General features: G+C 35.8%; 2 protein-coding genes across 14 annotated transcripts in view; one reads left to right on the top strand and one right to left on the bottom strand.

The window, feature by feature from the left end:
- RASGRP1 (RAS guanyl releasing protein 1) overlaps positions 1-4,795 on the top strand; it is a 1,027,205-nt gene extending 1,022,410 nt beyond the window's left edge. For all 13 annotated transcript variants that reach the window (XM_073800719.1, XM_073800720.1, XM_073800725.1 and 10 more), the window contains one exon: positions 2,212-4,795. In XM_073800719.1, the coding sequence (XP_073656820.1) occupies positions 2,212-2,346 (135 nt within the window). In that variant the 3' untranslated portion in view covers positions 2,347-4,795. The remainder of the gene's footprint in view (positions 1-2,211) is intronic.
- Positions 4,796-7,831: 3,036 nt separating this feature from the next.
- FAM98B (family with sequence similarity 98 member B) overlaps positions 7,832-24,379 on the bottom strand; it is a 33,759-nt gene continuing 17,211 nt past the window's right edge. Inside the window, exons 5-8 of the mRNA XM_004332305.4 lie at positions 23,231-23,311; positions 22,516-22,632; positions 10,896-11,063; positions 7,832-8,610 (exon numbers count right to left, since the gene is read on the bottom strand). Coding sequence (XP_004332353.1) covers positions 8,260-8,610; positions 10,896-11,063; positions 22,516-22,632; positions 23,231-23,311 — 717 coding nt within the window. The 3' untranslated portion in view covers positions 7,832-8,259. The remainder of the gene's footprint in view (positions 8,611-10,895; positions 11,064-22,515; positions 22,633-23,230; positions 23,312-24,379) is intronic.

Here is a 24,379-nt window from a genome sequence, read left to right as displayed (position 1 = left end):
ATACAGAATGGATAAACAACAAGGTCCTACTGTATAGCACAGAGAACTATATTCAATATCCTGTGATAAACCATAATGGAAAAGAATATGAAAAAAGAATATGTATATGTGTATAACTGAATTACTTTGCTGTATAGCAGAAACTAACACAACATTGTAAATCAACTAGACTTCAACAAAATAAATTTTTTTAAAAGACTTAAAATATCCATACTATCCAAAGCAATCTATAGCTTCAATGCAATTCTCATCAAAATGCCAATGGAATTCTTTACAGAAATAGAAAAAAAAGTCCTAAAATTTATATGGAACCATGAAAGATCCTGAATAACCAAAGTAATCCTGATGCAAGAGCACAAAGCTGGAGGTACCACACTTAATTTCAAATTATACTACAAAGCTACAGTAATAAAAACAGTATGGTACTGGCACAAAAACAGACACATAAACCAATGGAACAGAAAAGAGCCCAGAATTAAACCCCTGCATATACAGTCAACTAATATATTCAACAAGGGAGCCCAGAGCACCCAAGCAGAAAGGAAAGTCTCTTCACAAATGTTGTTGGGAAAACTGGATAAGCACATGCAGAGCAACGAAATTCGACCCCCATCTTACACCACTGATAAAAATTCACTCAAAATGGATCAAAGAGGTAAACATGAAGCCTGATACTATGAAACTCCTTGTCACTGGTCTTTGGCAATGAATTTTTGGATATGACACCAAAAGCAAAAAATCATCAAATGGGACTACATTAACTAAAAAGCTTTTGCACAGCAAGGAAACCATCAATAAAATGAAAAGGCAATCAACTGAATGGGGGAAGATATTTGCAAATGATATATCTGGTAAGGAGTTATTTAAAATATGTAAAGAACTCATACAACTCAATAACAACAAAATCTGATTACAAAACAGAAGAACTATATAGACTTTTTTCCCAAAGAAAACATACAAATGGCCGACAGGTACATGAAAAGATACTCCACATCACCCATCATCAGAGAAGTGCAATTCAAAACCACAATGAGGGCTTCCCTGGTGGCGCAGTGGTTGAGAGTCTGCCTGCCGATGCAGGGGACGTGGGTTTGTGCCCCAGTCTGGGAAGATCCCACATGCCGCGGAGCGGCTGGGCCCATGAGCCATGGCCGCTAAGCCTGCGCGTCCGGAGCCTGTGCTCCGCAACGGGAGAGGCCACAGCAGTAAGAGGCCCCTGTACCGCAAAAAAAAGAAAAAAAAAAACCACAATGAGATATCATCTCACACCTATTAGGATGGCTATCATCAAGAACACAAGATAACAAGTGCTCATGAGGATGTTCAGAAAAGGGAACCCTCGTGCACTGCTGGGGGGAATGAAAATTGGTGCAGCCAATATGGAAAACACTAGGAGATTTCTCAAAAGACTGAAAAAAACTACTATATGATCCAGCAATTCCACTCCTGGGTATATATCCAAAGAAAATGAAAACACTTAATTCAGAAAGATACACACACCCCAATGTTCTTACCATTATTTACAATAGCCAAGATATAGAAGCAACTTAAGTGTCCATCAACAGATGAATTGATAAAGAAGATGTATGTATATATATATGCATATACATACATGCAATGGAATATTACTCAGCCATAAACAAAGAATGAAATTCTGCCACTTACAACACTGGAAATCAACAGCTGCCTCTATAACTAAATCACTGCAAATTAAATAAATCCCAGTTTACGGGGATGGGATAAAATTCTTATCTTTCTCAAGAGTCTGTTAGTTTTCAATGATTTGGAGGAGAAAATATGTAATATGATTATATATGTAATATCGCATGTGAACTATAATATCACATATTATAGAATTCCAAGTCACTGCTTTCATACCTCAGACCTGACCAAGACTATTTCTGCCAAGTTTAGGTCTGTTACACAATATTCAAAGATTTTCTCATTATTCATCTATTGCCCAGGAATGGTTTATTCTGCCTGCTAGCCACTCACATCTTTGATGTAACAAAACTAATTGTTGTTTACACATGCTCATTTGATATTTAATGTGTTATTTTTTATTCAGGGCAAAATACATGCCTTGAAAACACTTTTTAATTCTCAGCCACAGTGAATAGATGCCAATCAAGTGTAGTACTCCCAGTACTGTAACTGATTTGCCATTCGTTGCTGCTTTATTAACATACCTCATTCTTTTTTTTTTTAAAGGAAATAAACACCCTGAAAGCAGATAATAATGCTCTAAAGATCCAACTGAAATATGCACAGAAGAAGATAGAAACCCTCCAGCTTGCAAGAAGCAATCATGTCTTGGCTCAGATGGAGCAGGGTGACTGTTCTTAGCCCAGAAACTCAAGCAGCACAAACTGCAGAGTGTATCAGAGATCTCATTTCCTAAAACTCTTAACACAAAGACCTGGGAAACCTTAGACTGACTGGCTTTCAAAAGGGTACTTTAAAGAAGGAAAGCTGGTTACTCTTCTGTTACTTAAAAGATTCCAACTGTGTGGTATGGTTTTCTCTTCCAGCCAGTTGAATCAAAGGGAGGAAAGCTGAAGAATGCAAAGTATTTGCCATTCATACCAGAATTTACCCCCCCACCACCGGGACTAATATCAAAAGCATGATAAAAAACATGACTATAGTTTTCTGACAAGATAGCTTCTATGTGGCCTGCCCAGCTGCTTCTTCCTTAGAACTAAAATCCCTGGAAAATGAATTTGTTTCCTTCCCATTTTTTCCTGAGGCATTTATTTTGTTCCATCCAAAGCTTGCTTATAGTGGAAAAATACTCACATTCCAAAAGTAGAACCGCTTCCTCTGTATTTCAGCATTCTTTACAAATCTGGTTCCCACTTCACTACCTCAGATCTAATCAATTTGCCTTTTCCCCTTCTTCCTCACTACGTTCTAACACACATGAGGATATCTACTTAGAAGAGAACTTCTAGAGATGCAGCCATAAATTTGGGGAGAGCAGGAAGGGACTATTAAACAACATGACATCATCCAATTACAGGTCAACTCATAGTTTTAGTCTGAGTCATAAAAGAAGTAGCCAAGTTAAGTACCTGGAAATGTGGCTATTAGCACCTCACACATGGCTGGCTAATTAGCTAAAACAAACATAACGCAAACATGATGTTTGTCCCTCATATAATCTACACTGGATAGAATGAAGAATTTATGGCTTTTTAAAAATGTTTAACTCTCATATGCCATCCTATTTTTTTTTCTTGAAGTTTCTGAACTGAATTTGAGCTTGTACTGTCTTCACTATTAATACTATTTAGAAATAAGCTAATTGGATCAGAGGCTTCAATAACAGCTGACAGCATGTACATATGTACATATTATGTATATACAACATCAGTCATGCATGTGGCTTGGAATTCTGTTTCTTCCTTAGTAAAATGTGTGAGTTAAACGACTTTTGGTCATGTACACAAATTCACGAAGTTCAGTTTGCTACAAGATCAAGAAATTGCTCAGAATGTAAATTGTATTGTTTGGCAAAATCACAAGAGTCCTGTGAGTTTTCTGTTAAGGTTAATGATAAATGGGCTCATTTAATTATCTGGGCAACTATTCACAAATTTCTTTGTCAGACTCTTTATTTCTCTAAAAAAAATTCATATGATCATTTTCTTTTGGTGGGGAGAACTTACCTTCCATGCTTGGAAAGCCTGACACCAAGCTGACTTAAAGTTCATACACAAGTTGACCAACTGCCAAGCATATAATCTCAGCAACCAAAAGTTCCAAACCTAAAGCCAACAACACCAAGTCTTAATCAGAAACAAATTATATATATAGTATAAGCTTCCTTGGAGAATCCATATCATTTAAGAAGTTTCTTTGATGAAAGACCAGTTCCCATTTGCACACCTCCTTGTACTGAACTGAGCTTTAGTGAAAAAGCTAGTGACTAGCTTTCAGTTAGTGATTTAAGGAATCACTTTACACACAAATCTACCTTTTTCTAAATCCAAACTCAGAAATCCCCATGGCAGGGCTGCTTAGGTCCACCACTTGGTATATAATCCTATAAGAAGTACTTTGCTACTTATTTACCTTATGTGGAACAAATATGAGTTTATAATCATCCTTAAAATTCATATTCTTCACCTATTCTTTTCCTCTGACCAAAGACGGTACAATGCAATTTCTTTAAGCATAGTTATGAAACACAATTAAATTTTTTTCATTCTTGTTACCCAGGATCCAAAATACAGAGCCCAGGTTAGTTTCTATGTAAATAATTTGTGATCTAGAGGAATTCAAAAGGTCACAGTCTCCTTAATTAGTCAAATTAACATGGCTAGAAAGTCTCAAGCATTCCAGAATTTATCACTGAAATGGATAGGAAGCAGTAGTTTCACCACAAGTCTTTACAGTCTAGCAAGGGCCAAATAAGTATAGTGTATAAATTAATATTATTTGCTCTGAACTACATGGGATTAATGAAATCTACAGAAATAATATGAAACAAATTTTTTGTTCATCAAGCCTAGGATACAAATTTGTGTCTTGTATCAACTTGAAATAAATTTGGGCACATATTTATCTGCTGAAACAAGGACAAATCTTGTTAACAACAGTGTCATTTCTTATTTTCTTTGGTAATTGATTTGCTGTTTTACTGGCCAAATGTGAATTTCTGTTTAAAGATGTATAATGTAAAAGAACTGCAAGGAAAAAACAAATGTACAGATTGTAAAGGTGTTTTTTTTTTTGATACCTAAGTTTTCTTTGTGTAATATTTGTATGATAAAAGACATTAGGATCCCTACGGCATAGATGTCCTGTGTTTCTTCTAGTTCATGAACATATAGAAGCCTCACCTGAATTTTTACTATAATCGACAGCTGAGACCACTCCCTACTTCTGTTAACCAAACCAAACTGAGTCTTCCTGAAAGGAAAAGCAAAGCAACTAATTATTCAGTATACATTTTTCTAAATCTTTCTATAACATGAAGTAGTAACATATAGAAATATTCAACCTTTTCCCATCTTATTGCATAATGACTTACAGTGATCCCCAAATATTATATCTACAGATACTTAACACTGAAGGAGACAAATCTGAGGTTGTCATTCCTGTGGCTTTCAGCTTTAATTCCACAGTTCTATCTAAGAAAACTAGCAAGTAAAGAAGAGAAACTTTGAAGCTATGGATGGAATTGGTAGAGGATGGTTCAATCTAGTGGACAGATCACCCAGAGCAATTCATTTATGCTCATGATTGTCTAGAGTGATTAGAGATAGCTGTGATTTTTCCTTAATGATCAGCCAACTTTTGTTTAACTAGACCAATGAAGGGGGTTGTGGGGGGAGAACAGGGACATATTCCAATCACTCAAATTCCATGGTGGAATGTATTCTGGTACACTTGGATGTGGTATATTTATCATTTTGGCATTTCATAGTCCTTCATACAAAACAATGAAGTCACACTGACAACTTGGCCCTAGAAGAGAGATTAAACTACCTACCCTCTCCTCCACCCACAATTCCCACTCCAAATCTCTCTACCCTGTGCCCCTTACAAGGTATAGATTGTATCATTCCTCAGAACATTCTCCATCACAAATATTTTGGGGGTTATCATACCTTCTTTTGACACACATAAAGGTAATTAAATGCTTTTTGGTTTAAGATGTTTTTTTCTGTTTAGTGAGGCAAGATTTCCCTGATCTGCAGAACACAAGGGAACAGGTTAAAAGGAAATACTTCATCTCTTCTTTTACCGAGAGCTTATGTGTAATGTTGTGGTAATTATGTATGGATGGACAAATCCAGGTAACAGGTCAGTTACTTCTTTAATCCAGAAACTCCCAGTAAGATCATGTCTATAGGTGCTATTAGATACCACAGGATAGACCAAGGCAGGGAGAAGAAAAAAGGGGAGGGAAAATGAGGTAGTAGGAAAAAATAAGATTAAGAACTAGGCAAAAAAGAATGATGAAGAGGTGGCACAGAAGAAGGTGTTAGATTTTAGGAAGCAGTGGAGTGCCATTCATCATACTCTGCATTTGTATTGCATTCAATTTATAAAAGCATTTTCACATTATGGCCTTTCACATTAAGGCCCCAAATTGCCTTATTGCTATTCTAGATATTGCTTAGCAAACTTTTCTATGAAAGAAATTTTTACTGAAAGAAGATTTTCATGAAAATCCTACCTCACAGGAAAGAATAAGATATTAGGTTCTAGACCACTCAGCTTTTCATTCAAGTGAAGTTTATAGGAATGTGTAAATAAGAGTGGTTCCGGCTCCAACAAGATTCCAGGAGCAAGTGCTAAACTTGGATAAGATTTACAGTGAGTAGCAGATAACCCAACAGCACTCCTATGAAGGTACAAAGAAATCTTACAGAAATTAATAAACTAATGTTTCTACCATTATTAGCCATAAACCTTTAGTAATAAAAGAAGCTGAAAGTAGTTGTAAACCCATCCTGTATCAGCAACTAAAGTTCCTGAAAAGAAATGAAGCAGAAATGTAAAGGTTTTAAATGAACAGTTTAAGTAATAACTTTTTTGAAATATTTTACTCCAGTGGTCTTTGCGTATATATTTTTTAAAATTATTTATTTTTCAGAGTTCATAGCTACTGATAAAAGTGTTTCCTTATATGGAAAGGCTTTTCTTCAACTATCACAAATGAAATTAAGTCTCTTCATTACATGTAAAATTTTTTTAAAATCTAAGCTTAAGAATAACCAAAAAAATTTATGTTTTCCTATCCTGAACAAATTTCCTCAAAGGGTTAGCTTGAAAAATACATGGCCAAGACTGCGGTGTACACAATATGTGAAGGTTTAACATTATTTTAGATTTCTCCACAGGGTTTACTGTAAAACAAAACAACAACAAGAATAACACTGCCAAATATCAAATACCATTTGTCCACAGGTACTCAGCCTTCTATCTGTTGAGTTGGTTAGACCACAGAAAGTTGTTATGCACAAGAGTTGACCAGGAGCCTACAGATTTTAAAGTGGGATTGAAAACATTTATGTGACTATCTTTTTCTCTCTCTACACTAAGAGAAAAATGCATTACTTGGGCCACCTCTTAAACCATTCACAACAGGCCTTTATAAATTCTCAACAAATTGGACTTGTACTTAGGTCTTTATAAAATAACCTGAGAAGGTACAAGTATCACATTCCTTATTTGACAAATGAGGACAAATTAATCCTTGAGAGCTATGGCCATTTCAACCCATAGCACCCCTGGACTAATGCCATGATTTGAATTCACAACTCCTGATTCTCAAGCCTTCGACTGCTCCAAACACCAAACCACATTTAATCATTCCCCAACCCTTTGTTTCCCAAATCTAGCTGAGAATCAGAATTACCACGGGATACCCTGGCCCTGCCTCTGATCTACTGAAACTGGATATGAGTGTCCTAATCCTGTGTAGCACAGTGCAGCCTGCCTTTTAATATTCGGAGACCTAAAGTGATGGCACAAATGATGAAGAAACCAATTTACAGAAATATTTTTCACACCACCATGTAAAATTAGTACATGTCTTTGTCCCTTTAGAGTAATTCTGACCTCAGTCTTTAATTCTGCTGTCAAACAAAACCATATAGATTTCAAATCCAGTTGGAAAATAAATCAAATATGCATAGCAAAAACCAGACTTCAGCTTCAATTAATGGAATTTTAACACAAACCTGGCCAGAGGAATTGCTCATATAAAAGAAAGAAAAAGTCAAGAAATCTTCCTCCTGAACACAACTATCAATCAGCCCCTTTCCCTATTTTGTAAAGTAGGATTAACAAACACAAAACACAGCCACAGGAATACAGATGAGGCAATAGTCTATATTCCTTTCCACTACAAGTGGGGTCATTTATGTGTTTCAGACCTGAATAAAATACAGGTAACAATCTAAATTCAATCATGACAATAAAATACTTTCTATTTTCCAAGTTTGATGGTAATAATATATTTACACTTTTAAAAATAATTTTTGCTCGTTTTTTTTTGTTTTTTAAAAAGACATAACATGCTCAAGAGTACACAGAATACAGAAAAAATCATCACTTTGTCTAAGAGATCAAATAGTAGTATAAAACAATGCTCTTTACATACTAAACCCAATTCAAGAATGATATCATCAGGGAATCTAACATGGTGTTTACTTCAAAGATGACATTCAAGTAGTTATTTAGAACACTATGCCTAATGTATCTATTAAGAAGTAAGCCTGCTATCTAAATGCTTAGCTTTTAATATCTTCTATATCCACCACCACCTCCTCCACCTCCTCCATATGGATCTCCATAACCTCTTCCTCCATAGCCCCCTCTTCCTCCATAGCCCCCTCTTCCACCATAATCTCCCCTGCCTTGGAAACCTCCTCCTCTACCACCCCCTCCTCCACCTCCACCCCACCCCCCTCCCCCTCCCCCTCCCCAACCGCCTCTTCCACTCCCACCACCTCCTCTACCTCCACCTCCACCACCCCAACCACCCCTTCCGCCGCCTTCTTGTCTCTTTTGCCAAGGGGGCATTTCAGGGGGTGGTGGTTCAATTTCATTCGGCCGTCCTCCCCTGTCAGGCACCCTTCCCATCAGCACCTGTGTAAAGAAATATCTTCTTTCAGTTTCCAATATTTTAAAAGTTAAAATTTACATAAAGGATACAAGCAATATTGAAGTTATTGTTCTAATAAAGAAACAGAAGTCAAGTATTTAAGGACATGAAAGTATCAGACACAGCAGTATGAATTAATATTGAAAATACAAATGTGATGTGTGACAAATTCCTCACAATGTGCTGTTATTTTTAAGCAATGTGGGGGAATATTTCTGAAACTTAAGGACTTGTTTAAATTTGTTTAGCAAATTTTATAACAAATGTAGTACCCATCACACTAAGAAATTTTTTTAGCAAAACATTTACAAAATACATACCTTACATTAATTGACTTCATATCCGTTTATGCAACAACTCTGGACTTTCTATTGCCATTGGTTTGGTAATAGATTATCCAATAAAAGACTATTTCTGAGCACATTTTATTTCAACAGAGTATGAAGTATATATGATAACATGTGGGTATAATGCAGTCAGAGATGAACATAATGGCTATAATCCAAGGTTATCACTGTAAAGAGATACAAGGATTTTCAATGAACTATTCCTTTTTTTTTTTTTTTTTTTTGCGGTACACGGGCCTCTCACTGTTGTGGCCTCTCCCATTGTGGAGCACAGGCTCCGGATGCGCAGCCTCAGCGGCCATGGCTCACGGGCCCAGCCGCTCCACGGCATGTGGGATCTTCCCGGACCGGGGCACAAACCCATGTCCCCTGCATCGGGAGGCGGACTCTCAACCACTGCGCCACCAGGGAAGCCTGAACTATTCCTTTTTTATGAGAAATTAAGCTAACTTTCAATGATACTAGTTACTATATTATAGAGAAAAGAGAGACTTGATACACTTCCTTAACCATGCTTTATAATGCTTTGAAGGATAAACCAAGGAAGAGTTTGCTTTAAGTCCCCAACTTTCTGTAGAAAGGAACTACTTTATATGCCTGTGTACAGAGACCAACAGGAAGCAAATAGCTTCCTGCTAGTCTCTTTCAGGAAAGAAGGTAAACCAGAAGTGCCTCAACTAAAATGATCTATGAATCAGTTGTGTTCTACTTCCTTTGATTCTCTAATCAAAATAATGTTTTACTACTTTATGTCATAAATGAAAGACAAAAAGTACAACATCCTCACTGTGGGACAAGGTTCGAAGAAGCAAACTTTCTTTTAAAAGTCAGCAATAACATCCTAATTACCAAATCCAAAAAATATCAGTAGCTTTTTTCTTGGTTGTTATCTTCATTGGTCTCTCCACCAAACATGCTATGTGGGTGGATATACAGGGACGCTGTTCCAAGATCTCATAAGATTGCCCTCAAATAACCAGACTATAAATTACAAACTCAGAAAAGAGATGGGTAATGTCACTTAAAGAAATAGAACTCTTGATCCATCAAGACTAGCTTATAACCTGATGCAAGACATTAAGTAACATATTTAAAGACAGAACACTTTAAGAAGAGAGGAGGTAGGTCTAAAATGGAAGCAGGAAGGCCCAAACACTGGTGCCTAACTTAGCAATAATTAGCAAACTGACTTTACATACAGCTATCCCTTGATACAGGATACCTTTCTCACTGCATTGAGTGAGAAACGATGTTTTAAAATTACCCAAATGCCTTACTTCTGATTTCTTGCTCTTTTGTAGTAGTTTGTCATAGAGTGATCTATCTAAATAAAGAGTAAGTATATGCTAATCAAGCTAATATAAACATTCTAAATTAGTTTGTTAACGCTAATGTCATAAAGTAAAAAATTCAGACTCTGAGCTTATTTAAGACTACTGTCAGAGCAATGGATCTATACTCTGAATCAGGAAATGGAACCTCCAAGAGATTCCGCAACTTGCCCAAGGTGACTGCTCTAAGTAAATGATAGAGCTAGGATGTGAACCCAAAGCATGGACTCCTCCCTTTACACCAAGGATCTAAGGAATATGTGAGTACCCGAAATGACTCCTACAGATTTTTACTGACAAAAAATGATTACATTATTGGAAAGAAGGCAAATAATTCTTGCTAATGCTATTCATAAAAATAATTCTTAATTCCTCTAATTCAGATAAAACTGTGGTTTAATTTATGAATACAGAAATTCAAACAAACATGCACACAGAAAACATTACTAAGCCTAAATTGACTGAAGGCCCTCCACCACTCTCTTTTCTAGGAGTTCACTAGGATTAAAAGAAAAATGGATTAAATCTGTAAAAACATCAAACAAGGATATTATAAATTCATTATCCGCTGTTACTGAAAGAAAGACCAACCTTATTAATGGCACATGCTGTCTTCTCCCGGCTGGAGCCACTACTTGTCCTGATGATCTTGGATAGATCTTCACGGGCAGCAAGTAGATGTGCCAAGGTTATTGTTGTCTTGGGTGACAAAGCGTAACGCTTAGGCTGGTAAATTCTTGCTATGTCATCTGTTTTTATCTAAATGACAAAATTCAGGGAAAAAAGGAACCAAAGAACATTTCAATGAAAGAGCAATGGTGGGACTTCCCTGGTGATCCAGTGGTTAAGACTCCACCTTCCAATGCAGGGGACGTGGGTTCCATCCCTTGTCAGGGAACTAAGATCCCACATGCCGTGGGGCAACTCAGCCTGCGTACCCCAACTACTCAGCCCACGCACTCTAGAGCCCGTGCGCCACAACTGAGAAGTCCGCACGCAATAACAAAAGATCCTGCATGCCACACTAAAGATCCTGCATACCACAACTAAAGATCCCACGTACTATAACAAAGATCCTGCATGCCACAACTAAAGATCCTGCATGCTGCAAAGATCCCACGTGCCACAACTAAGACCCAACGCAGCCAAATTAATTAATTAATTTTAAAAAAGGGCGATGGCAATCATAATCTTCAGAAAGAAAAAAAGGAGATAATAACACAAGCAAAGAAACAGAGGAGCAAAACATTCAAATATCTGATACTCTGTAAGTAGAATGAGAAAGAAAAAAGCCCAACAGATGCTAAAAGGCTACATAACTACCAGTAACAACTCATTTAAAAAGTAACGAAAAAAAAATCCCATTCATATTAACAAAAAGCAAAATACCTAAAAATAGCTGTACCAAAAACACACACAGAACCTTTAAGAAGAAAACATTAGTAAATCTACAAAAACAGAAGTAAAACTTGAATAAACAGAAATACCAAGTTTCTGGATGGGGACATTGAGTATTGTTGGTTTCCCTCAAAATTAACTTATAGATTTATTGCAGTCCTACTGGAATATTTTTTGGGGGAGAGTGGTGGGCAGGGAGGTAGGGGATATCTAAATCATCATTGCCTTAAGAGTTAACATTCATTGACTACTTGTTAAATGAGCCAAGCTATTTATTCTTCATCTAATATCATATCTTTAATCTTCAAAACATCCTTTTAGAGTGGTTGTATAGATAACACTATACTATCCTACCTCGGTCTAATTAAATGGAACTGGTAGGGGGAATAGATTGATGAAACAAAAGAGGCAATTGAGATTCAGGGCCTCATAAATGCATGAATGCAATAAATGATAGAGGAGGCATCAAAGATCAGTGAGACAAAAAGGCATGAAGGAAACTTAAATGTCTATTATTAAGTGAAAGAAGCTAATCTGAAAATAATAATCTGTATGACTTCAACTATATGACATTCTGGAAAAAGCAAAACTATAGAGATAGTAAAAAGATTAAATGGGTTGCCAGGGGTTGTGCGGAGGGAGGGAAGAATAGGCAAAGCAGAGAAGATTTTTCTGGCAGTGAAAATATTCTGTAGGATACTATAATGGTGGATACCTGTCTTTGTGTATTTTTTCAAAACCATAGAATGTGCAGCACCAAGAGTGAAACCTAATATAAACTATGGGACTTTGGATAATAATGATGTATCAATGTAGGTTCATCAGCTGCAAAAATTTACTACTCTCGTGGGGGATGATGATGGGCGGGTTATGTGTGGGGGGGGCAGGAGGTAAATGGAAATCTCAAAACCTTCTGTTCAATATTGCTATGAACCTTTAACTGCTCTAAAAATGAAGAATATTAAAACATTAAAAAAAAGAGCAATGAGAAAAGAAATAGATTTTTTAAATCGTGCTGCAATGAACTGTTGTCTAATTGTAAAATAATAATAATAATCAACATATAACTAAGGGGATTCCAAATATAATAAAGAGTTCATTGTTTAACTACAAGCAACTATATGCCAATAAAATGGACAACCTAGAAGAAATGGACAAATTCTCAAAAAGATACAAGCTTCCAAGACTGAACCAGGAAGAAATAGAAAATATGAACACATCAATCACAAGTACTGAAATTAAAACAGTGATTTTAAAACTTCCAACAAACAAAAGTCCAGGACCAGATGGCTTCACAGGCAAATTCTGTCAAACATTTAGAGAAGGGTTAACACCTATCCTTCTCAAACTTGCAGAGAAAGTAACAACCCCCAAGCTCATTCTACAAGGCCACCATCACCCTGATACCAAAAACAGACAAAGATATCACAAAAAAAGAAAATTACAGGCCAATATCACTGATGAATATAGATGCAAAAATCCTCAACAAAATACTAGTAAACTAAATGCAACAACACATTAAAACAATCATACACAATGATCAAGTGGGATTTATCCCAGGGATATAAGGATTCTTCAACATACATAAATCAATGTGATACACAACATTAACAAACTGAATAAAAACCATATGACCATCTCAATAGATGCAGAAAAAGCTTCTGACAAAAATCAACACTCATCTATGATACAAACTCTCCAGAAAGTGGACACAGAGGAAGCATATCTCAACATAGTAAAGGCCATATACAACAAACCCACAGCAAACATCATTCTCAATGGTGAAAAACTGAAAGCACTTCCTCTAAGATCAAGAACAAGACAAGGATGTCCACTGTCTCCACTTTTATTCAACATAGATTTAAAAGTCCTAGGCATGGCAATCAGAGAAGAAAAAGAAATAAAAGGAATCCAAATAGGAAAAGAAGTAAAACTATCACTGTTTGCAGATGACATGATACTATACATAGAAAATCCTAAAGATGCTACCAGAAAACTACTAGAGCTCATCAATGAATTTGGTAAAGTTGTAGGATATAAAATTAATACACAGATATTTCTTGCATTCCTATACATTAACAATTAAAGATCAGAAAGAGAAATTAGGGAAACAATCGCATCTACCACCGCATAAAATACCTGTACTCAGGAGGCAAAAGACCTGTACTCAGAAAACTATAAGATATTGATGAAAGAAATCAAAGATGACACAAACAGATGGAAAGATATACCATGTTCTTGGATTGGAAGAATCAATATTGTCAAAATGACTATACTACCCAAAGTAATCCACAGATTCGATGCAATCCCTATCAAATTATCAATAGCATTTTTCACAGAATTAGAACAAGAAAATGTTACAATTTGTATGGAGACACAAAAGATCCTGAATAGCCAAGGCAATCTTGAGAAAGAAAAACGGAGCTGGAGGAATCAGGCTCCCTGACTTCAGACTATACTACAAAGCTACAGTAATCAAAACAGTATGGTACTGGCACAGAAACAGAAATATAGATTAATGGAACAGTATAGAAAGCCCAGAGATAAACTCACATACCCATGGTCACCTAATCTACGACAAAGGAGGCAAGACTATATACTGGAGAAAAGACAGTCTGTTCAATAAGAGGTGCTGGGGAAACTGGACAGCTACATGTAAAAGAATGAAATTAGCACATTCCCTAACACCATACACAAAAATAAACTCAAAATGGATTAAAGACTTAAATGTAAGACCAGATACTATAAAACTCTTAGAGGAAAACATATGCAGAACACTGACATAAACTGCAGCAAGATCTTTTTTGATCCTCCTCCAAGAGTAATGAAAATAAAAACAAATGGGACCTAATGAAACTTAAAAGCTTTTGAACAGCAAAGGAAATCATCAATAAAACTAAAAGAAAACCCACAGAATGGGAGAAAATATTTGCAAACAAAGTGACTGACAAGGGATTAATCTCCAAAATATACAAACCGCTCATGCAGCCTAATATCAAAAAAACAAACAACCCAATCAACAAATGGGCAGAAGATCTAAATAGACATTTCTCCAAAGAAGACATACAGATGGCTAAAAAGCACATGAAAAGATGCTCAATATCACTAATTATTAGAGAATGCAAATCAAAACTACAATGAGGTATCACCTCACACTTGTTATGGCCATCATCAAAAAATCTACATACAACAAATGCTGGAGAGGGTGTGGAGAAAAGGGAACCCTCCTACACTGTTGGTGGGAATGTAAATTGATACAGCCACTATTGAGAACAGTATGGAGGTTCCTCAAGAAACTAAAAATAGAATTACCACATGACCCAGCAATCCCACTCCCGGGCATATAGCCAGAGAAAACCATGATTCAAAGACACATGCACCCCAATGTTCATTGCAGCACTATTTACAATAGCCAGGTCATGGAAGCAACCTAAATGCCCATCGACAGACGAATGGATAAAGAAGATGTGGTACATATATACAATGAAATATTACTCAGCCATAAAAAGGAACGAAATTGGGTCATTTGTTGAAACGTGGATCTAGAGACTGTCATACAGAGTGAAGTCAGAAAGAGAAAAACAAATATTGTATATTAACGCATATATGTGGAACCTAGAAAATGGTACAGATGATCCAGTTTGCTGAGCAGAAATTGAGACAGAGAAGCAGAGAAAAAACATATGGACACCAAGGGGGTAAGTGGTGTGGGGCGGGAGTGGTGTGATGAACTGGGAGATTGGGATTGACATGTATACACTGATGTGTATAATATGGATGACTAATAAGAAAAATATATATATTTGATAGTGGAATGGACTTGGAATCTTTGATCACCTAAGACACTTCCTTGAACTTTGTAGGTGTCTAAAATAATATTCAGTAATTCTTTGCCAACTGCTGATCTTAATGAACTAAATAAGGCTTTTGTCTTAGCTTTTTTAATAAGTTATAACACAGAGAAAAGTGTATAAGTCGTAAGTTTAACTATAAACTTATGACTTATGTGAGTTATCTGAACTCCCACTAGTATAACCACTACTCAGATCAAGAAACAGAACTTTCCCAGCACCTCGGAAGCCTTCCTTATACTATTTCCTGGTCATGACCCCTGCTTTCTGTTCCCATAATCACTACTACCTTCACCATAAATTTGTTTTGGCCAGTTTTGAATTTTTTAAAAAGAAACCATACAATGTATATCATTTTATGTCTGCCTTGTTTTGCTGAATATTGCTCATGTGTTTTATTTCTGTTGTTGCTTATAGCAATACTCACTTATTTTTATTGTCTTCTATATTTTATTATATAAATGCAAAATATAGTCTAATGTTGATGAACAAAAAAAAAAGAAATCCTGGGCATGGACTGACTTCGTGTTAAGAAACCCATTACAGGCAGGGAAAAAAATGACAAAATGAATATATAAGGTCAAGAATTTGTATGCAAAAAAAAAAAAAAGCACATGAAAAGATGCTCAATATCACTAATTATTAGAGAAATGCAAATCAAAACTACAATGAGGTATCACCTCACACTTGTTAGAATGGCCATCATCAAAAAATCTACAAACAATAAATGTTGGAGAGGGAGTGGAGAAAAGGGAACCCTCCTACACTGTTGGTGGGAATGTAAATTGGTACAGCCACTATGGAGAACAGTATGGAGATTCCTTAAAAAACTAAAAGTAGAGCTACCATATGATCTAGCAATCCCACTCATAGGCATATATCTGGAGAAAACCATAATTAGAAAGGGTACATGCACCCCAATGTTCACTGCAGCACTACTTACAATAACCAGGACATGGAAGCAACCTAAATGTCCATCAAAAGAGGAATGGATAACGAAGATGTGGTACATATATACAATGAAATATTACTCAGCCATAAAAAAGGATGAAATAATGCCATCTGCAGCAACATGGATGGACCTAGAGTTTATCATAGTAAGTAAGTCAGACAGAGAAAGACAAGTATCATATGATATCACTTATATGTGGAATCCAAAAAAATCGTACAAAAGAACCTATTTACAAAACAGAAATCGAGTCACAGATGTAGAAAACAAACTTATGGTTACCAAGGGGGAAAGGGAGGGGGGAGGGATAAACTGGGAGATTCGGACTGACATAGACACACTACTATATATAAAATAGATAACTAATAAGAACCTACCTTATAGCACAGGGAACTCTATTCAATACTCTGTGTAATGACCTATATGGGAATAGAATCTACAAAAGAGTGGATATAGGTATATGTATAACTGACTCACTTTGCTGTACAGCAGAAACTCACACAACACTGTAAATCAACTACACTCCAATAAAAAAATTAATTATAAATTTTTAAAAAGAGTTCACTGTTTAAAGTTTTATTTTAAACTGAAAAACTTAACCATATTATAGACTAAAATTTCTGCACAGCAAAAGACATAAAACAAAAGACCACTGGGGAAAATATTTTCAACAAATAAAGCAACTAGCTAACTTCCTTAATATATAAAAAGCTCAATCAGAAGGAAAACAGGAAGACCTTAAGGGGAAAAAAAGACAAGACACAAATAGAAATTTCAAAAAAGAGGAAATTCAAATGACTAATAAGCTTATGAAAAAATGTTCAACTGTACCACTAATAAAAAATATACAAGTTAAAACAACTTAGTCTTTTTTAACCATCAAGTTAGCCATAAAATTGATAATATTCTAAATACTAAAGAAGCTAAAGTGAAGGCAAAATTTCATTTACCCTACTTGTAGGAGCTTAAATTCATACAAACTTTGTAAAAAACAATTTGGTGATGTGAATCAAGAGCATTAAGAGTCATAACCTTTCACACAGTAAATTTCCATTTAGGAATCCCTAGGAATCCATGGGTTTCACATCTGCAGACGTGGAGGGCTGATTGTGCAGTTACATGGGACAACATGGATGAAACTTGAAAGCATTATGCTAAGAAGCCAGACATAAAAAGCCACATATTGTATGACTCCTTATATATATGAAATATCCAGAACAGGCAAATCCAAAGAGACAGAAAGTAGGTTATAGTAGTGAGTGTCAGAAAAGGAAGTTGAAGGTACAGCAAATGACCACTAATAGGCGCATGTTTCTTTTGGTGGTGAGGGAAACGTTGTGGAATTAGATAATGGCACAGAATACAGTGAATATACTAAAAACCACTGAACTGTACACTTTAAGATGGTGAATTATAACTCAAAAAATAAGAAATAAATTAAAAATCAATTTTAAAAGGACACCGAAATAGAACTTTTAGAGATATGGGGCCATGATCACAATATATTCAGGAAAAAAAAAAAAAAAAAGCAAACTATAAAAGTATACTCAGTCCTATTTCAATACCAGCAAAGTAACAGAGAAACCAGATTAACCATACTAATAAACATGTATAATCTTTTTGAAGGGCAACTCTGGAGTGTGCATCAAAAGCATTATAATGCATACTCTTTGATCAAGGAATTCCACTTTTAGGAATATACCATGGACATGAACAAAAATTTAGCTGCCAAAAATTTTATTACAGGGTCAAAGGAGACAAAATTAAAGGAAAACTCAATGTCAATCAATAGAGTATATCTGTATGCAAAAGATTTTAAATGCTGTAGAACAATATTTGATGAGTCATTCAACATCAGACACATGAAATAGGGAGAATAAGATAAAGATATATTAAATTTAACAAGAAAAGAAAACTCAGGGTATAAATGTATATACTCACATAATCAATTGAAAAGGATGGCATGAAAGGCCAAAATTTGATCTATACTCTGAGAAAAAAGATATTTAAAAAATCTTCCGGACTAAGGGAAAAACAACAAAAACACAACCTCCTTGTCCTAAAACATGATGAAAAAAGACCAAGATGAGAAGATAAGATATCAAGATATTTCCTAAAGGTATTTTCTCAAACACACTAAATTATTTTTTTCAAAAAATATACATATACTACAATAAACAGAATGGAAAAAGGGGATACAGGTAAGAAGGGAACCAACATCTCAGAAAATGAAACTGGGAGCCAAAAATAGGGGTTAACTGTCTATTTGTGGAATAGTCTATTCTTCCAACCCCTGGTGCCATGTTGCCACTCCTCCTCCTCTGGCCAAAGGAGAATAATGTATAGAAAAAAAAAATGAGGCTTCCCTTCTTGAAACACTGAGCAGCTACAGAGAAAAGACTTCTCCAAATGAGCATCAGGAATTTCCACAGCACAGGAGGCAGCTCCAGAGTCTGACATCAACAATCCTGATCAACAACTACAGTTCCCAATCAGTTTTTCAGTGTCTTCTCTTAAATATGGACAACAAAGGACCATCATGATTTGAAGAAAGCCACCACGAGAGAGAGACCAAGAAAAACAAACCAAAAATTGCCCTGGAAGAGACAGAAATAATTAAGGGGGGAAAAAAAAAACAACCTTTTTTAAAAAAAAATTTTTCATCCCCATTGAAGAAGATAGCACGTTCATAAAACAAGAAAAAAAAAAACATGAAAAAGGAAAACTCAAGAAGCAAAAAGAATTCCTGGAAATGAAAAAATGATGGCAGAAACAAAAATTTAGTGCCAAGCACAAAATAAAATTGAGGACATTTCCAAGAAAGTCAATCAAAAAGGAAGAGACAGAAAATGAGAAAAAAAATAAAGCAACTCAAGTGGATCTATCCAGGGGGTCTAATATCTGAATAACAAGAGTTTCAGAAAGAGAAAACAAAAGGGAAGAAATTAATAAAGAGAAATATAAAAGCTAAGAGTCTACAGATTGAAATGCCCACCTAATGTTTAGCACAATGAATTCAGGAAGACCCAGACTGACATATGCTGTGAAATTTCAGAACTCCAAGGATAAAGAAGAGAGTCCAACCACCAGGGAAGTCCCTGTTTTTCTTTAATTAACAATGATTTTTCTTTCTTTTTTTTTAACAATGATCTTTTGATGTTCCTACTACCTCGTTCCTTGCAAAAACTCCTATATATCCTGACTCCTCCCTTACCTCTCTTCAGAGCAGTCCCTCAGAGTCATCTGAGAGGCTGTCTTCCAGGCTTAAGTCCTCAGCAAGTCTGTCAAATAAAATGTAACTCTCAAAAAAAAAAAAAAAAAAAAAAAAAGAAGAGGGTCCAAAAGCTCCCAGTGAAAAATAAAAGGTCATCCAAAAGGACAGGCAATGGCACTGGGTTTCTCAACAGCAGCACTATATGCTAGAAAACAATGAAGCAATGCCTTCAATATTCTTTTTTTTTTTTTTTTTCCTTCAATATTCTTAGAGAAAAATGTTTTCCACCTAGAATTTTATATTTACCCAAACTATCAATCAAATGTGGCAGCAGAATAAACATTTTTAGAATTCAAGGGTTCAGAAAAATCACTCCTATGCACCCTTTGTTAGGAAGTTATTTGTGGACTTACTATGGCAGATTGAGGGAATAAACAATGAAAGAGAAGGCCATGGAATCCAGGAAATAGTGGAGTAGCCAAGGATAGGCAAGCAAACAGCCCAAACTGCAGTAGAAGGATACAAGCTTTTAGGAGGGAAAGTATAGAAAAGAGGACTCATTAGAATACTTGATTTTTAAAAGTATATTTAAAAAAGAGAAAAAGAAAAGAAAAGAAAAAAGCAGCAGCCACATATGATAACGAAATACAATGCAGGAAAAAAATAAACTTCAATTAGAAGACACCTGGTAAACAGAATGGCTCCCCCGAGATCTCCACATCCTAATCCCTGGAACCTGTGAATATGTCACCTTGAAGATACAGATGTGAGTTAAGTTAGGGATCTTGAGATGGATTATCTGGGTAAGCCCAGTGTAACCACAAGGCTCCTGATAAGAGAGAGAGAGCAGAAGGCATGTGACAATGGAAGCAGAAGGAGAAAGAATGGAAGATCCTACACTATTGATTTTGAAGATGGAGGATGAGGTCATGACTCGAGGTACACAGGTGGTATCTGGAAGCTAGTAAATGCAAGGAAACAGATTCTCCCCTGAAGTGTCCGGGAGGAATGCAACCCTGCCAATACCTTCATTTTAGGACTTCTGATCTCTAGATCTGTAAGAAAATAAATGTGTATTATTTAAACCACGAAGTTTGTGGTAATTTATTACAGCAGCCATAGGAAACCAATGTGGGGCACCACATGGAGAGAGAGACCACCTAAGGGCCAAGATGACAAGTGAAGCACCCCAAGAAACAGTTAGCAAAACCCAGACATGTGAGGCAACCGTCTTGGATGTTCCAGCCCAACCCAGCCCAGGTATCAGTTGAATGAAGCTGCATAAATGACCCCAGTTGATACAATATGGGGGCAGGACAACTACCCAGTTAATCCAAAGAATGTAATAATAATATCTGAGAGTAACAGGCACAGATTTACCCTCCTACCTGAGACAACTATAAAACTGGACAACCCACGTGAACCAGTGATTTTCAGACACTGGACATCAAGGAGCACAGGACACAATGATCCCTCAAACAGGGGAAGCAAATGTTTTCCTATAATCATCCCAGCTTACAGTCTGGAGTGGAGGATCCCAGACGCCGCCTGGGTACAGATTACAGACATAAAATGGGAATGATGGGTGACAGCTCTCTAGAAAACTACCTGAAGAGATCCATATTTGGGAATGCCCCCACCCTCCAACCCTCTCTTCAACTGGAACACACTCCACAGCCTTAAGCCACCTTTAAGGTTTGTTCAGGCATCAGTGCTACCTGATTCATTCCTAAATCTATCTTTCTTTTTTATTTTTTTCTGAATAAAAAAATCAGTATTTTACTTTTTCGACAGTTGAATAAAAGGATTTAGACATATATCAAATGGGAAAAAAGGGTTTTAATCCCTCTGTGCAATAGGAAGAGAGACATACTATACTGGAAAGACTGCAAAGACCATGAGGAGAGAAACCAGAGAATACGTGGCCTCAGTCCCATCATTTCAGAACACAGTAGCAGCTTGTCTGTTAATTTCTTTCCTCTCAGCCTGGGTGACCTCTCACAAGCTTAACAGTAACAGGGAGTCTAACACTGCTTCTGAGCAGGTGCTTTCTGCAGACAGGTGCTATTTATCAGAGAAGATTTAGACAGGATAACATTGAGGAGTGATGTGTTACTTTAACCAGATTGCAAAGCTGAAAAAGAATAATGAACCTCACATTAGTTAAATAAACAAAGCGACAGTAAGCACAATAAGCAGACAGGCATGATGCTTACAGAAGAGTCACCTCTTTTTGTGTACAGTGTGCCACATTGCACTTGCTGTTCAAATATATGTTTTAATAAATGTCCTTTAATGTGTACATGAAATAGAGTAGGCATTCAACTATTTGTTGAATGAAAATAACAATATATTATGTATAAAGAAAAATCTGATCTCATATCATCAGAAACAGATTTTGTCAACCACTACTTTTGATCTTTTGGACCAGACAGATCTTGTTGTGAAGGGCTATCCTGTGTACTGTAGGGTGTTTAGCAGTAAATCCTTCTTTCTTGACCAGTTGCTCACTATATCTATCTCACTATCACATATGATGCCTTCTTTTATGTATATCCTTGCATAAATCACAACATCTATGAGTTTTAAATAAATGTGAAAGATATGGGAAGAAATTAAGATATTTGCAAACAGGGACTTATACAAGACCAGGATCATTATTTAAGACCAGCAGTTGGCCTGGGCAGGAGCTTCAGAGTGATAAAGTACAAATGTGGCATCGTTACCTAACAGACAAGAGAGCCTGAAGAGCTGTCACAGAGTACCACCTACAGGACACAAATGGAAAAACAGCCTTACCTTTGCTCTATCAGACCATCCAAAGGACTGCACTGTTACATCTAATCGTTTCATCAACATCCGCCGACGGCACTCATATTCACAGGAAAGGGCATCGTTGATTCTTTCCAGTTGTTCCTAAGGAATTTGGAAACAAAAATCATAACCTTTAGACTCATTATGCACAGAAAAGAAATTTCAGAATTGTGGTCAATACGTCCTATTAATTCAAAAGGTGGTACTTGATGGTCATTTTCTGATCCCATGAAACTTTACAGTAAATTATTTAGATAAAGATATTTGATAGAACATATAAAATATTCGGAAGATACTAAACATACAAATTAAACTCTACAATTGGTACAGTTTACCTGATCTTCAATCAAACATGTTAATTTACGTAAAACGTCTACTTGCAAAGTAGTTTGGACCAATAAGGAAAGAAAATACCAACAACTTCCCATCTTGTTGGCGTTGAGCTACTACACTTTTCAAATTACAACTATGCTAACATATTAGGGACTATAAATACTTTTGGCCAGGTTTTTTTTTTTAATTAATAATCTGAGTGAAGAAATGTTAGGACCTACTGTTCTAGAATATCATTCCATTTTAATTCTCCAATATAAAAAATGCATGCTACACACTGTAAAATCTAGATGTCCATCTATAAAATTAAGTCATATTCACTACTTTAATTACATAAAGCTAATAAAAAGGTGGGGGGGTGACTTACCGCCTGTTCCAGATTTAAATCAATTTTCAGCAGTGGTTTTCCCACGTGATTTTTCTGGACATGTGAGAGAATATCTTTCACCTAAAATTAAACATAAAAGATTGTGAAAATGTGTATCCCTAATTTAAAACGATCTTATTCTTGCTTAAAACGCTTTGAATGCTAGAGAATTAATAAAATGTTAAAGAGAAATAGTTAAAATATACCTTCACATAATAGGAAAGAATATCACTACAATGCAGAGTATCTTTCTCAAAGAAGCATTAGTTACATTAATTCAAGCTATAGCACACCTTTTCCAGAGTAAGAAATAATGTACATGGACAATTAAAGAAGTAGCTACTAAAAGGTTTTATTATGAGAATCTATAATTTACATGTGAAATAAATTCAGAGTTTCTTCTTAAGATGGCACGCTCTTACATGCTGACAAATTCTCAAAAGGGATACTAAAACCTTTGCTGAGTATGTTGGTTTTACTCCATTAAATATTCTGTACACATTCCATTGTTCAGCAAGACAACACAGGAGAGCAAGCCCTCTCAATTAGTCGCCACATACACATTTCATTACTTTTGCAAAGCCACTGATTTGAATTACTTGAAACATTTTTATTTTGGTGAACAAGATTTAGACATTTGCTTTTGCTTCAGCAATATCAGAGGTCATTCAAACAGAATGAAATATTTACAGTTGCTTAGTTATAAAGTAACTAGAGAAAATAATCAGGAAGAGTTCACATTTTGAGGAGTATGAACCTTATTTAATGTTGGGGGACCTCTTTTAAAAAGAATTAAAAATTATGAACACAAAATTAGCTTGGAAACTGGTGGTGGTAATGGGAAGTGACTGTAAATGGGCACATGGTTTCTTCTGAGAATGATGGAAATGTTCTAAAATTAGATTTTGATGATGTTGTACTCTGTAAATATACTACAATTCATTGAATTGTATACTTTAAATGGGCGAATTTTACAGCACTTAAATTATATCTTGAGAAAGCTATTTTTGAAAAATGAGCTTAGAAAGAACTTGTGCAAATTAGGGGGTCCCAAAGCTTAAGCTTTACATCACAGTAAAGCTACCACTACAACAGTGATTACTGACACTGCTCTTACACATTGAAAAGAATTATTATTTTCTTAAAACA

Source organism: Tursiops truncatus, chromosome 2, assembly GCF_011762595.2.
Source record: "Tursiops truncatus isolate mTurTru1 chromosome 2, mTurTru1.mat.Y, whole genome shotgun sequence".
Classification (NCBI taxonomy): domain Eukaryota; kingdom Metazoa; phylum Chordata; class Mammalia; order Artiodactyla; family Delphinidae; genus Tursiops; species Tursiops truncatus.
Note: the sequence above shows the minus strand (reverse complement) of the source record. Positions and strands in the feature narration are given on the sequence as shown.